Source organism: Pelophylax lessonae (genome assembly GCF_965119305.1).
Source record: "Pelophylax lessonae genome assembly, chromosome: 1".
Classification (NCBI taxonomy): domain Eukaryota; kingdom Metazoa; phylum Chordata; class Amphibia; order Anura; family Ranidae; genus Pelophylax; species Pelophylax lessonae.
In genome coordinates, this window is record NC_138768.1 from 470,058,720 (window position 1) to 470,071,379 (window position 12,660).

A 12,660-nucleotide genomic window follows, 5' to 3' on the forward strand; every position below is an offset into this window, starting at 1 on the left:
CGCTGGTCTCTCTGCATTGAAAGGGGGGCACGCTGGTCTCTCTGCATTGAAAGGGGGCACACTAGTCACTCTGCATTGAAAGGTGGCACGCTGGTCTCTCTGCATTGAAAGGGGGCACGCTGGTCACTCTGCATTGAAAGGTGGCACGCTGGTCTCTCTGCATTGAAAGGGGGCACGCTGGTCTCTCTGCATTGAAAGGGGGCACGCTGATTTCTCTGTATTGAAAGGGGGCATACTGGTCTCTCTGCATTGAATAGGGACACGCTGGTCATTGTGCATTGAAAGAGGGCATGCTGGTCATTCTGCATTGAAAGGGGGCACGCTGGTCTCTCTGCATTGAAAGGGGGCACGCTGGTCTCTCTGCATTGAAAGGGGGCACGCTGGTCTCTCTTCATTGAAAGGGGGCAGACTGGTCATTCTGCATTGAAAGGGGGCACGCTGGTCTCTCGGCATTGAAAGGGGTCACGCTGGTCATTCAAACTTTTATTTAGATGCATTTTACTTTAATTACATCAGTATTTTCATAACAAACAATACATGTGCTTAGGGGGTAAGGGTTTCTTTAACTAATCTAGTGGAAGAGACTCGAGTGCTAAAATCCCGTGGGTTAGGGGGCGCAAATTACTTGCCTTGCCCCGGGTGCTGACAACCCACGCTACGCCTCTGTTCGAGTGCAACTTCTCCCAGCCATCCAAGAACAGTTTCAATACATTTTACAGCATGGTGGAGCACTTGCTATAGGACAAAAGTGATAAATAAGTGGCTTGGGGAACAAAACATTGTAATTTTGGGTCCATGGCCAGGAAACTCCCCAGACCTTAACCACTTCCATACCACTTCCAGACCAACCACTTCCGGGCCATTTCTGGCACTCCGCTCCTACATGCAAAAATCTACATTTTTTATTTGCTAGAAAATTACTCGTAACCCCCAAACATTATGTATATATTTTTTTAGCAGAGACCGTAGGGAATAAAATGGCGGTCCTTGCAACTTTTTATGTCACACGGTATTTGCGCATAAAAACTTGTTTTTTTGGGAAAATTTTTTTATGAATTTAAAAAAACGAAACACTAAAAAGTTAGTCCATTTTTTTTTTTGTATAATTTGAAAGATGTTATGCCGAGTAAATAGAAACCGAACATGTCACACTAGAAAATTGCGTACACTCGTGGAATGACGCCAAACTTCAATACTTAATCTCCATAGGCAAACACTTTAAAAATCTTTACAGGTTACTAGTTTAGAGTTACAGAGGAGGTCTTGGGATTAAATTGTTGCTCTCGCTCTAACATTTGCGGCGATACTTTACATGTATGGTTTCAACCTCGTTTAGATATGTGGCTGCAACGTACGCATGCGTTCGCTTCTGCGTGCGGGGACGGGGGCATTTTTCATTTTTTTTTTATTGTTTATTATAACTTTTTACACTGTCCCTTTAATTTTTTAGAGATCACTTTTTTTTAGAGATCACTTTTTTTCCTATTACAAGGAATGTAAACATCCCTTGTCATAGGAATAGTGCATGACAGGTCCTCTTTTTTGGAGAGATCTGGGGTCAATAAGACCTCAGATGTCTCCCTACAGGCTGGAAAGCCTGAAATAAAAAAAAAAAAAAAAAAACATCTCGGCTATCCAGTCAAGATCACAGCAGTATTAACAACTGGACTGGTTATGACGTCACGCCCGAGCCTCCGAGAGTCATAGAGACTGCCAGGGGCCATCTTGTCCTTGGCAGTCTCTATGGTGTACTTCCGCCACCGGCAGATTCCTTCTTCGGTTTGCTGATCGCACGGGTGAGCTGGTAGAAGCACCGTAGGGCAGAGGGGGGAGATGTCCCCATGTCCCCTCCTGCCGCCTGTAAGTTTTATCAAGCGGCTGAACAGCCCCTATGATTGTTCTTATGGTGAAGGGAATCGCTAGTTAAAAAATTGAATCTGAATGATGCCTGCAGCTGCAGGCATCATTCAGATATCCCCACTTAACATCCAGGACATCATATAACGTCCAGCCGTAAGGAAGTGGTTAATCCCATTGAGATTGGTCAATCCTCAAGAGGCAGATGAACAAGAAAACCCCCAGAAATTCTGAGCATCGATTAATCAAGAATGGGCTGCCACCAGTCAGGATGTGGCCCAGAAGTTGACAGCATGCCAGGGCGAATTGCATAGGTCTTGAAAAAGAAGGGTCAACACTGCAAATACTGACTCCTAATAAATGCATAAACCTAATGTAATTGTCAATAAAAGCCTTTGACTAGGGTTGAGCGAACCTGGACTGTATTGTTCGGGATCGTACCAGACTTTTGGGTATTCGGTACCCGGACACGGACCCAAACATTTCACTGTATGTTCGGGATACAGTCCGTTGTTCGGTAATGTTATTTCATGTTTTAGCGCGGTTTTAATGGCGTGGTTTCAACGGCTGCAAGGCAGCCAAGCAGCAAGCATTTAACTAGTGTGCCCTTTAGAAGCCATCACAGCCATGCATGGCTGTGATTGGCCAGTGCAGCATGTGACAGCCTCTCTATAAGCTAGAGTCACATAGCGCCGCGCATCACTCTGCTCTAAATATACTAGGGACAGGTTCCTGATGCTGCTGAGGAAGAGATAGGAGATTGCTTTCAGGGAAAGAATAGTTTTTCATTCATACTTTACTGTGACACTGTCATACAACGTTTAGACACTGCTGTTCAAATCTGCTCTTCAAAAATCACCAATTAAGGGAAAAATAAAAAAATTTCATTCATACGTTACAGTGAGATACACCCATTGGATACTGCTGTTGTATTCCGCTTTGCAATAAAAACCCATTTAGGGGAAAATAATTAAATTGCAGCCTAGTCTGTATATGTTACATTGAGATACACCCATTGGATACTGCTGTTGTATTCCGCTTTGCAATAGAAAACCCATTTAGGGGAAAAAAATTAAATTGCAGCCTAGTCTGCATATGTTACAGTGAGATACACCCATTGGATACTGTTGTTGTATTCCGCTTATCAATAAAAACCCATTTAGGGGAAAAAAAATTAATTTGCGGCCTAGTCTGCATATGTTACAGTGAGATACACCCATTGGATACTGTTATTGTATTCTGCTTATCAATAAAAACCCATTTAGGGGAAAGTAATTTAATTGCGGGCTAGTCTGCATAAGTTACAGTGAGATACACCCATTGGATACTGTTGTTCTATTCCGCTTCTCAATAAAAACCCATTTAGGGGAAAAAATTTAATTGCGGCCTAGTCTGCATATGTTACAGTGAGATACACCCATTGGATACTGTTGTTCTATTCCCGCTTATCAATAAATAAGTCAATCAATAAGTCTGGCCAGCATGTGCAAGGTGGAATTCCACCTTGTGGGCATGTCACATATGAGGCGGTGAGCGGGAAGGCCGAAGTTACGCTGCAGCGCTGACAGGCGAGCAGCAGCAGGGTGAGAATGCACAGACGGTCCGCACTTTCTGCAGCAGCTCTGACAAATCGGGGTCATTTTTAAGGAAGCTCTGTACCACCAAATTCAGCACATGTGCCAGGCAAGGGATGTGCGTCAAACTGGCTATGCCCAGAGCTGCTACGAGATTTCGACCATTATCGCACACCACCAGGCCGGGCTTGAGGCTCACTGGCACCAACCACTCATCGGTCTGCTGTTCAGTGCTCCTCCACAACTTCTGCACGGTGTGGGTTTTTTCCCCCAAACAGGCAAGTTTTAAAACTGCCTGCTGTCGTTTACCACTGGCTGTGCTGAAGTTGGTGGTGAAGGTGTTACGCTGACCGGATGAGGAGGCGGTAGAGGATGAGGAAGCGGAGTAGGAGGAGTTAGGAACAGGAGGCAAACTGAAGCGCCCTGCAATCCTCGGTGGTGGAAGGACATGCGCCAAACTTCTATCCGCCTCAGGCCCAGCCGCCACTGCATTTACCCAGTGTGCTGTTAGGGAGATATAATGTCCCTGACCGTGCTTACTGGTCCACGTATCCGTAGTTAGGTGGACCTTGCCACAGATGGTGTTGCGCAGTGCACACCTGATTTTGTCACTCACTTGGTTGTGCAGGGAATGGATGGCTTGCCTGGAAAAGTAGTGCGGCTGGGAACGACGTACTGTGGGACAGCCACCGCCAAAAGGCTTTTAAAACTCTGCGTCTCCACCAGACGGAATGACAGCATTTCAAAGGCCAGGAATTTTGAAATGCTGGCATTCAGGGCCAGGGATCGCGGGTGGGTAGGGGGGTACTTCCTCTTCCACTCCAGCGTTTGGGAGATAGAAAGCAGAACGCTTCCACGGGACATTGTGGAGATGGTTGTTGGTGACCCAGGTGGTGGTGTTGCTGGCAGATCCTCTGTTTGCGGGGGTGGCAGATGCCACTGCCACTACAGAGGTGGATGAAGAGGCCGAGACTGCAGCAGCAGAAGAGGAAGCAGGAGGAGCCAAAGACCTTTCTTGGTTTTTGAGGTGTCTACTCCACTGCAGCTCGTGCTTTGAAATTAGATGCCTGGTCATGCAGGTTGTGCTCAGGTTGAGAAGGTTTATGCCTCACTTCAGGCTCTGATTGCACAACGTGCAAACCACACGTGTCCTGTCATCATCACATTGTCTGAAGAACTGCCACGCTAGGGAACTCCTTTGAGCTGACTTTGGTGTGCTCGGTCCCTTGCTGCGTTGGGCAGTAGCAGGCATAGTGTCTAGGACAAGGCCGCTCCGCTTTTGCACCCTGCTCCCTCTTCTGCTTCTGCTTCCTCCAAACCACTCAGGTCACCTGCATGACGTTCATTCCATGTGGGGTCGAGGACCTCATCGTCCTCCACATCATCTTCCACCCAGTCTTCACCCCTGCCCTCCTTGTCGGTCTCCACAATTCGGAATTCCGCAGCAGTTGGCACCTGTGTTTCGTCATCATCCGAGACGTGCTGCGATGGTCCTCCAATGTACTCACCTTGAGACATAAGTGGTTGGGCATCGGTGCATTCAATCTCTTCCACTTCTGGGGCAGGGCTAGGTGCATGGCCCTGGTAAACCATGCTAACAGAGTCATCAAAAAGAAGAAGAGACTGCTGCATGACTTGGGGCAAAGACTGCTTGGCTGATTTGCAAGGGGGTGAGGTGAAAGATTGATGGACATCGGCTGCAGGTGCCAACTCTGACCTTTCAGCAGAAGACTGGGTGGGAGACAATGTGAAGGAACTGGAGGCACTGTCAGCAACCCAATCTACTATCGCCTGTACTTGTTCTGGCCTCAACATTTGTAGAGGTGCATTAGGCCCTGCCAAATACTGCTGCAGGTTCTGTCGCCTACTCACAGCTGAGAAAGGTGTTTCACTTGGGCGTGTAGCTGGCACAGATCGACCACGTCCTCTCCTTGCAACAGGAGCTCCACCAGCAGCACCACGACCCAGCACTAACATGGTGGAGCAGTATGTGTGCACACGCCTAGACGTACTGAATGACTGGTCTGCCCCCTTCAACTTCTGGGTCTCCAAGTTGGGCACATGGCCTGAGCTTGCCCTTTACACCTTGGAGGTGCTGGCCTGCCCTGCAGCCAGTGTATTACCTGAACATGTATTTAGCACAGCTGGGGGCGTTATCACAGACAATCGCAGCCGCCTGTCCAGAGCCAATGTGGACAAGCTCACGTTCATTAAAATGAACCAGGCATGGATCCCACAGGACTTGTCCATACCTTGTGCAGAATAGACATGTATACCGGCCTTACCCAGCCATTGTTGTATTTGATCTTTCTTACTCTTTTGGGGTGTACCCTCATATAAAAAAAAATTTAATTAAAAACCAAAATCAGTTTTGGCTACCTCGTCGTCCTCCTCCACCGCCGCCGCTTCCACCTACACCGCCATATCCACCGCCACCTCAACCTCCTACTCCATATGGGCCTCGTCCTCCTTACATCATTCAAGATTATTATTTTTTATTTTCATGTATTTTATGTTATTTCCCTATCCACATTTGTTTGCAGAGCACTTGCTCTGATTTTGCTGCCATTTGCAGCCCTCTAGCCTTCCATGTGTTTTTTAGAGCCATTTTAGTGCTCAAAAGTTCGGGTCACCATTGACTTCAATGGGGTTCGGGATCGGGGTCAAGTTCGGGTTAAGTCCGGGTCACGAAGCCAGACTTTTTTTTCCAAGTTCGGCCGGACCCGCCGAACCCGGACATCCAGGTGTTCGCTCAACTCTACCTTTGACACTTCTCAAATGCTTGTAATTATACTTCAGTACACCATAGTAATAAGAAAATACACCTAAAGTGTACAGAGCTGTGCTCACCTAAAGTGCACTATATAATAAATACAATATATTGAAAATCCATAGAATCTTAAATAAAAAGTGCATTGACAAATATAAAGTGCATCAACAATTAATAAATAAGTGAATCATAGATAAAGTCCCATACACTAGGAAATAAAATTGAATGGTGCAGTCTCTAAAGGATGATTCTTCCACATGAAAAAATCTTCATTCCCTTCACCACATGGACACCCAGTGTGTGGGAATGCTTACCAGAAGGCACTGACCCCTTGGTTATAGGGGGTCAATGCAAGCAGAATTGTAACACAATAATCAGAATCCAAAGTGTGTCTGAGCCCTCCTGAGGCATCCACCTTAAAATCGCCTGTATAGCAGGTATACTCCGCACTCCTCTGCCAACCTAACACTTTTGTAAATCACTTCCCCATACTTTGGGTGATAAGGTGACACGGGGGTGGGGGGGGGGGGAAGGTTGGTCCCAGAATGGACTGACAGCAATGCCCGGCTGTGACCTCTCCCGAGCGCCGTTTTCCCTTTGAACAATCAGAACCCGAACGGTTCTAGTGATCGGGGGTGTCTGAGTGGAGGAGGGGGGGGGGGGGTAACAGTAACATCTGTAACATAGTAACATCTGACAAAAAGATCTAAAAACACAGAAGCAGCAGACTTTGTGAAAATTATTATTTGTATCATTCTCAACTTTTGGTCCTGGCTGTAGACAAATTGAAGCCAAACTCCAGCTCACGCTTTATGATCAGTTACAGCAATAATTTTTTCTTTTTTGGGATAAAGGTTTTACGTAAAGGCAGACCTTTGCAAGCACCCCTGCCAGTGTTAAAAAAATAGACTTAGTGGCTGGATCTCCAGATGAAAATAGAAGGAAAAAAGCCAAAATAAAAGGCTAATGCAGGCATTATAACCAACAATTGGTAAGCTGCAATATAGGTGTATGCTTTTGGGTTTAATACTGCACCTGCAATCATTGCTCCTGCAATCAGCAAATTGCTGGTGCAGTGTCTGGCTCCTGCATCCACCCAGTACAGCTGTCTACCTGCACCTTGTGTACTGGAACTGGATCATTTTAATAACATACACTACTCGTATATTAAAGCATGTTCCACAAGGGTTTCCTAGCACTATAACTGCCTTTAAAGAGAGCGATAGACTTTTTCTCTGTCACATTTACTATAATGTGTGAATGAGGTCTTGGGGCTCATTCACATGGGTGCTGTGGCCAGTGTGAATCAGTGTTTTTAATTATTTTTTTTTTCCCAGTTTGAGCTGTGTGTAGGCAGGCTATGTTATGCTATGGGGATGCAGCAGCTGTATGGACATAGCTGCAGATTCTGGTTTGACAGCTCTGTGGGTTCAGGTGTATGGCCCCAAACACAATGTGCATTCAGAGCCACCTACATTCACCTGTCAAATTAGGACCTGTTGCTGTGTTTGTACAGCTACTGCATCGCCATACATTAGCAGGTACCTCCAGCCCCACAAAAACATTACTGCCCAAAAAAGTAATCTAACATGACTGTGGTATTGCCGACGCTGCGGCTGCTCCTTGCCCCATACAACCCAAACCTACCCACAGACTCCCCTTTTACTTGTCTAAAGAAAGAAGGACACTACAATCATTTGTTTGGGTTTAAAAGGCCATAGCAGCCAACTTTATTAGAACTAACTAGTAAAACACTAGCTAGCAAAGAATTACCATTATTCAACAAAAACAATCCAATACCAAAATCTAAAAGCGAATGACCATTTAGGATCTTGGAAGGCAACTTGACTTCCCCCCTGGCTGTATCCCTGACCCCAATAGACCTCCAGGCCCTCAGCCGCCACTGCACCAGCTCAAGGACTATGAACCATTGGGATCCCTTGATACCGCCTACTGACGTTGCCAGGGGTAGGTCCACCCATACCTAAGATGGGCCCTACCCCTCCATATTCCCTTTCCAAGTAGTCACAGCCCTCCAAGACCCTAAAACCCCAGCCACTGCCATGACAAAGAAAAACACACGAACCGTGCCCTAGCTAAAACCTAGAGGAACAGCAAAGTCCGAAACACAAATTGACATTCACAGTATGCGTGCAACATTCATCATACAACAAACGCAGCCAAGAAATATTACAAATACCATCATCAGTAAAAAGTAAGTTAAGTTTGTTTATTTATTTTTTTTTTTTTTTTGCTATGTTTCCTAAACTTGTTTGTTCGATAAAATTTTTTTTTTTTTTTTTTTTTTTTTTTTTTATTTCTTTGTATTGTAGTCTTTTTTTTTTTTTTTTTTTAATTAACTGAGTATAACCATATCCCTTTTTTTTTTTTTTTTTTTCTTTTTTTTTTTTTGCACACTCCGAAATGACAAAGGGATGGGCGGGCGGGAGAAGTTCTCCTATTGCTGTCTGGTCTCCAACTGACCGGACCCCTGGTCCCACCCTAAACTAGCCCCTGCTAACCCCACCTTGCCCCACCCTGCCCCACCTTCCCAAAAACCAATCACCTGCTTTAATTCTTCCTTAAAAAAGTTAACCCCCACTGGGTAGCAACCTTCCCTGCAAACCCCAGTCATGTCCAGCCTTCCGCTTACTGCTGTGCATCCATCTCCAGGCTTCCCCCCTTGACTGTGGTATTGCCGACGCTGCGGCTGCTCCTTGCCCCATACAACCCAAACCTACCCACAGACTCCCCTTTTACTTGTCTAAAGAAAGAAGGACACTACAATCATTTGTTTGGGTTTAAAAGGCCATAGCAGCCAACTTTATTAGAACTAACTAGTAAAACACTAGCTAGCAAAGAATTACCATTATTCAACAAAAACAATCCAATACCAAAATTTAAAAGCGAATGACCATTTAGGATCTTGGAAGGCAACTTGACTTCCCCCCTGGCTGTATCCCTGACCCCAATAGACCTCCAGGCCCTCAGCCGCCACTGCACCAGCTCAAGGACTATGAACCATTGGGATCCCTTGATACCGCCTACTGACGTTGCCAGGGGTAGGTCCACCCATACCTAAGATGGGCCCTACCCCTCCATATTCCCTTTCCAAGTAGTCACAGCCCTCCAAGACCCTAAAACCCCAGCCACAGCACACGGGCATGACCCCTTATGGCCGTGTAGCCCCCCAAACCCACAGCGCCCTCTGAACACCTTCCTGCAGACCTAAAGTCCACAGGTCGATGCCCACCGCGTTCAAATGAACCCCGTCACCTCTAAGATAAAGGGCCGGGTCCTGCTCCAGCTCAAGATGCCGGACCGCCAGTCCCCCGTTACGCACAACAAACTTGGCCACCGCCTTATTCACCTTAATCCTGGCTTTGTTCAGGCTAGTCACCAAACGAGCCAGGCGCCAAGAAGTGCGGGCGACAATGTCCGACCACACCACCACAGTCCGCGGAAAAAGCGTCCGCAGCCTCAGGAAGTCCAGTTTGACATCCCTAATCAGCTCCCTGGAGGAACGGAGGCCCAGATCATTGCCGCCCGCATGCAACAAAAGTATGTCGGGCGGCCGCTCAAGACGGGCGCAACGATGGACTTCAGGGAGGACACGGGACCACAGCATGCCTGAGACCCCAATCCATCTAACCTTTACCTCCTCCCTGCTGAAACCCAATTGGCGCCCCTCTGGCCTAACCGCTGCCCTCCGAGCACCCCAGACCACATAAGAATGTCCTAATATCCAGACCAAGACTTCCGTGGCTCCTGTAAAACATAAGGAGGGGTACATACCAACATACGTCCTGAGTACACACACAAAAACCCACAGAGAAAAACAAAGAAAAAACACCAGCATACACGTAACGAACATTCACTAAATGACCGCCCCTGGGCCCCGACCAGAACAGAACAGATCCCCTCTGCCGCATCACAACAGATGCGGACGGACATACGAGCGAAATCGCCTGGACTCCCAACGCCCAATTTTCCGAAGGGCCTGATCCCCAAGGCCCCACGAGCCGCTTCCGTGGCGGCTCCAATGCGGAAAGAGTGAGAGGAGAAATCCGTCCCCTGAAAACCGGCTGCCCCCAAGCACTTCCGGAAGACAGCCGTAAATTGAAAACGTGAGAGGGCTGTGCCATCAGCCCGTAAAAACAGAGGACCCTGTTGAGCGGAGCGCACCTGTAACCAATGCCGCACCGCAGCCACGGGGCAAAGCGAGGACCCAGGAACCACCCCCAGCTCAACACAAGCCCCTCGGCCCAGCTGGTCCGTTTTTGACCTTTGTATCCGGATTAGAAGCTTGTCCGGATGCAAACAAACATCCCCCAACTGCAATCCCCCATTCCCCGCCTGGAAATACTCACCAATTCGCTAATCCGAAAAGCTCCAAAGAACGCCAAGATAAACGCCGTCCTGAAGAGTTCCACCTCCTGGTCCGCAGAACACACTCCCGGCAAGCAGTCCACCAACCGGGACAACACATCAAAGGAAACCGGGCGCCTGGAATCAATCGAACGAGTACCCCTCGCATAACCCTTCAAGGCCTTTTGAACAAGGAAATGTTTGGTTACATCGGCAACCCCCCACAACTGAAAGTAGAAGGCCAAGGCCGCCATTTTGCGGCGTAACGCAGAAATAGACACACGCTGTTCAAAATTCAGGCTCACAAAATATAGGAGCAGGAACAACTGTTCCCGATCACCAGAAAGACCCCCCACCTCACTCACCATCTGATGCCACGTCGCCCACACCCTTTCGTAGGCCGTCCAAGTGGAAGGACAAACCGACGCTCGAACCAAATCCATTACTGCGGCGAGACGACGTTCCACAGCTCCCCGGGACACATCAGGCCTTGCTGCTCCGCATCCGGTGCCAACCTCCGAAACCTGTCCCACTGGAAGCGAGAAAGAGCATCAGCCACCGAATTGTCAACACCCGGAACATGCACAGCATAGAAAAAAGAATTCAGGAGCAAACATTTGAGCATCAGGTGGCGAAGCAACCTAATAACCGGTGGAGAAGAAGCAGTAATGCTGTTTATCGACTGAACTACCCCCAGGTTATCACAATGAAAACGGACCCTCTTATTTGTGAAATCCTGACCCCATAACTCCACGGCCAACACAATGGGAAATAATTCTAACAGAACCAAGTTACGAATGAAGTCAGAATCCCGCCAGGAGGCCGGCCATTCCCCCGCACACCATTGCCCCTGGAAATAGGCCGCAAAACCCCCCGAGCCTGCCGCGTCAGTAAACAGCTCCAGGTCAAAGTTCGACACCGGAGCTTCCAACCAAACCGAACGGCCGTTAAAGGAGCTCAAGAACAAATCCCAAACCCGCAAGTCATCACGATGCTCTTTAGATAGGCGAATGTAATGATGCGGTGCCCTGACTCCCGCCGTGGCAGCTGCCAACCGCCGGCAAAACACCCGCCCCATGGGCATGATGCGGCAGGCAAAATTCAATTTTCCCAGCAGAGACTGCAGGGCACGCAGCTGAATTTTTCGTGTGTCCAAGGTCCCTGCAATAACTCCGCGTAGGTCCAATAGCTTGTCAACCGGAAGCCTGCATTCCATTGCCATCGTATCAATGACAATACCCAGAAATCGCAGTTCCGTGCACGGCCCCTCAGTCTTGTCAGGGGCTAATGGGACTCCAAAATAATCAAACAGCTGTTGGACCGTAGCCAAAAGCGTCACACACATCACCTCCCCCGGAGGACCTATCACCAGAAAATGGTCTAAATAATGAATTATGGAAGACAACCCAGAAACATCCCTAACAACCCATTCCAAAAAAGAACTGAATGTTTCAAACAGCGAACAAGAAATGGCGCAGCCCATAGGCAAACATTGGTCAACGAAAATTCCACCCTGCCATTCACAACCCAAAAGATGCAGGCTGTCCGCGTGCACCGGTAACAACCTAAACGCAGCTTCAATGTCAGTTTTCGCCATAAGGGCCCCCCGCCCAAAACGACGCACCCAGGCCACCGCTTTATCGAACGAAACGTATGAAACCGAGCATAAGTCTTCCGCTATAGCGTCATTCACCGAACCCCCAGGGGGATAAAACAGGTGGTGAATGAGTCGAAACTTATTAGGTTCCTTCTTTGGAACCACACCCAGAGGGGAGAGCACCAGATTCGGCAAAGGCGGAGACGAGAAAGGGCCCGCCATCCTGCCCAACCTCACTTCCTTCAGAAGCTTCGCCGAGACCACCGACGAATGCGTCCTAGCGGAACTTAAATTGCCCCCGGGAGGAGGAACCACCGACAAAGAACAAGGAATGCGAAAGCCTTGCGAAAACCCCCCCAGCAAAAGAGCGGCTGCTTCCCGATCAGGGTACCTACTTAGGAACCTGGCCAACCTTTCCACTTTCACCGGCGTCCGTCCTCTTACCAGCGTCGGCATGTTTTGCTCCCCCATGCTTAAAGCATCGTGCCGACGAG

At 48.2% G+C, this 12,660-nt stretch overlaps 1 protein-coding gene across 1 annotated transcript; it reads right to left on the reverse strand.

Annotated features, from left to right (window-relative positions):
- Positions 1 to 11,011: 11,011 nt before the first annotated feature.
- LOC309544479 (uncharacterized protein) lies at positions 11,012 to 11,785 on the reverse strand (the record flags this gene model as incomplete). Its single annotated transcript, XM_082243387.1, has 1 exon — positions 11,012 to 11,785. The coding sequence occupies one exon, from the start codon at positions 11,783 to 11,785 to the stop codon at positions 11,012 to 11,014; it is 774 nt and encodes a 257-aa protein (XP_082099513.1).
- Positions 11,786 to 12,660: the final 875 nt, after the last annotated feature.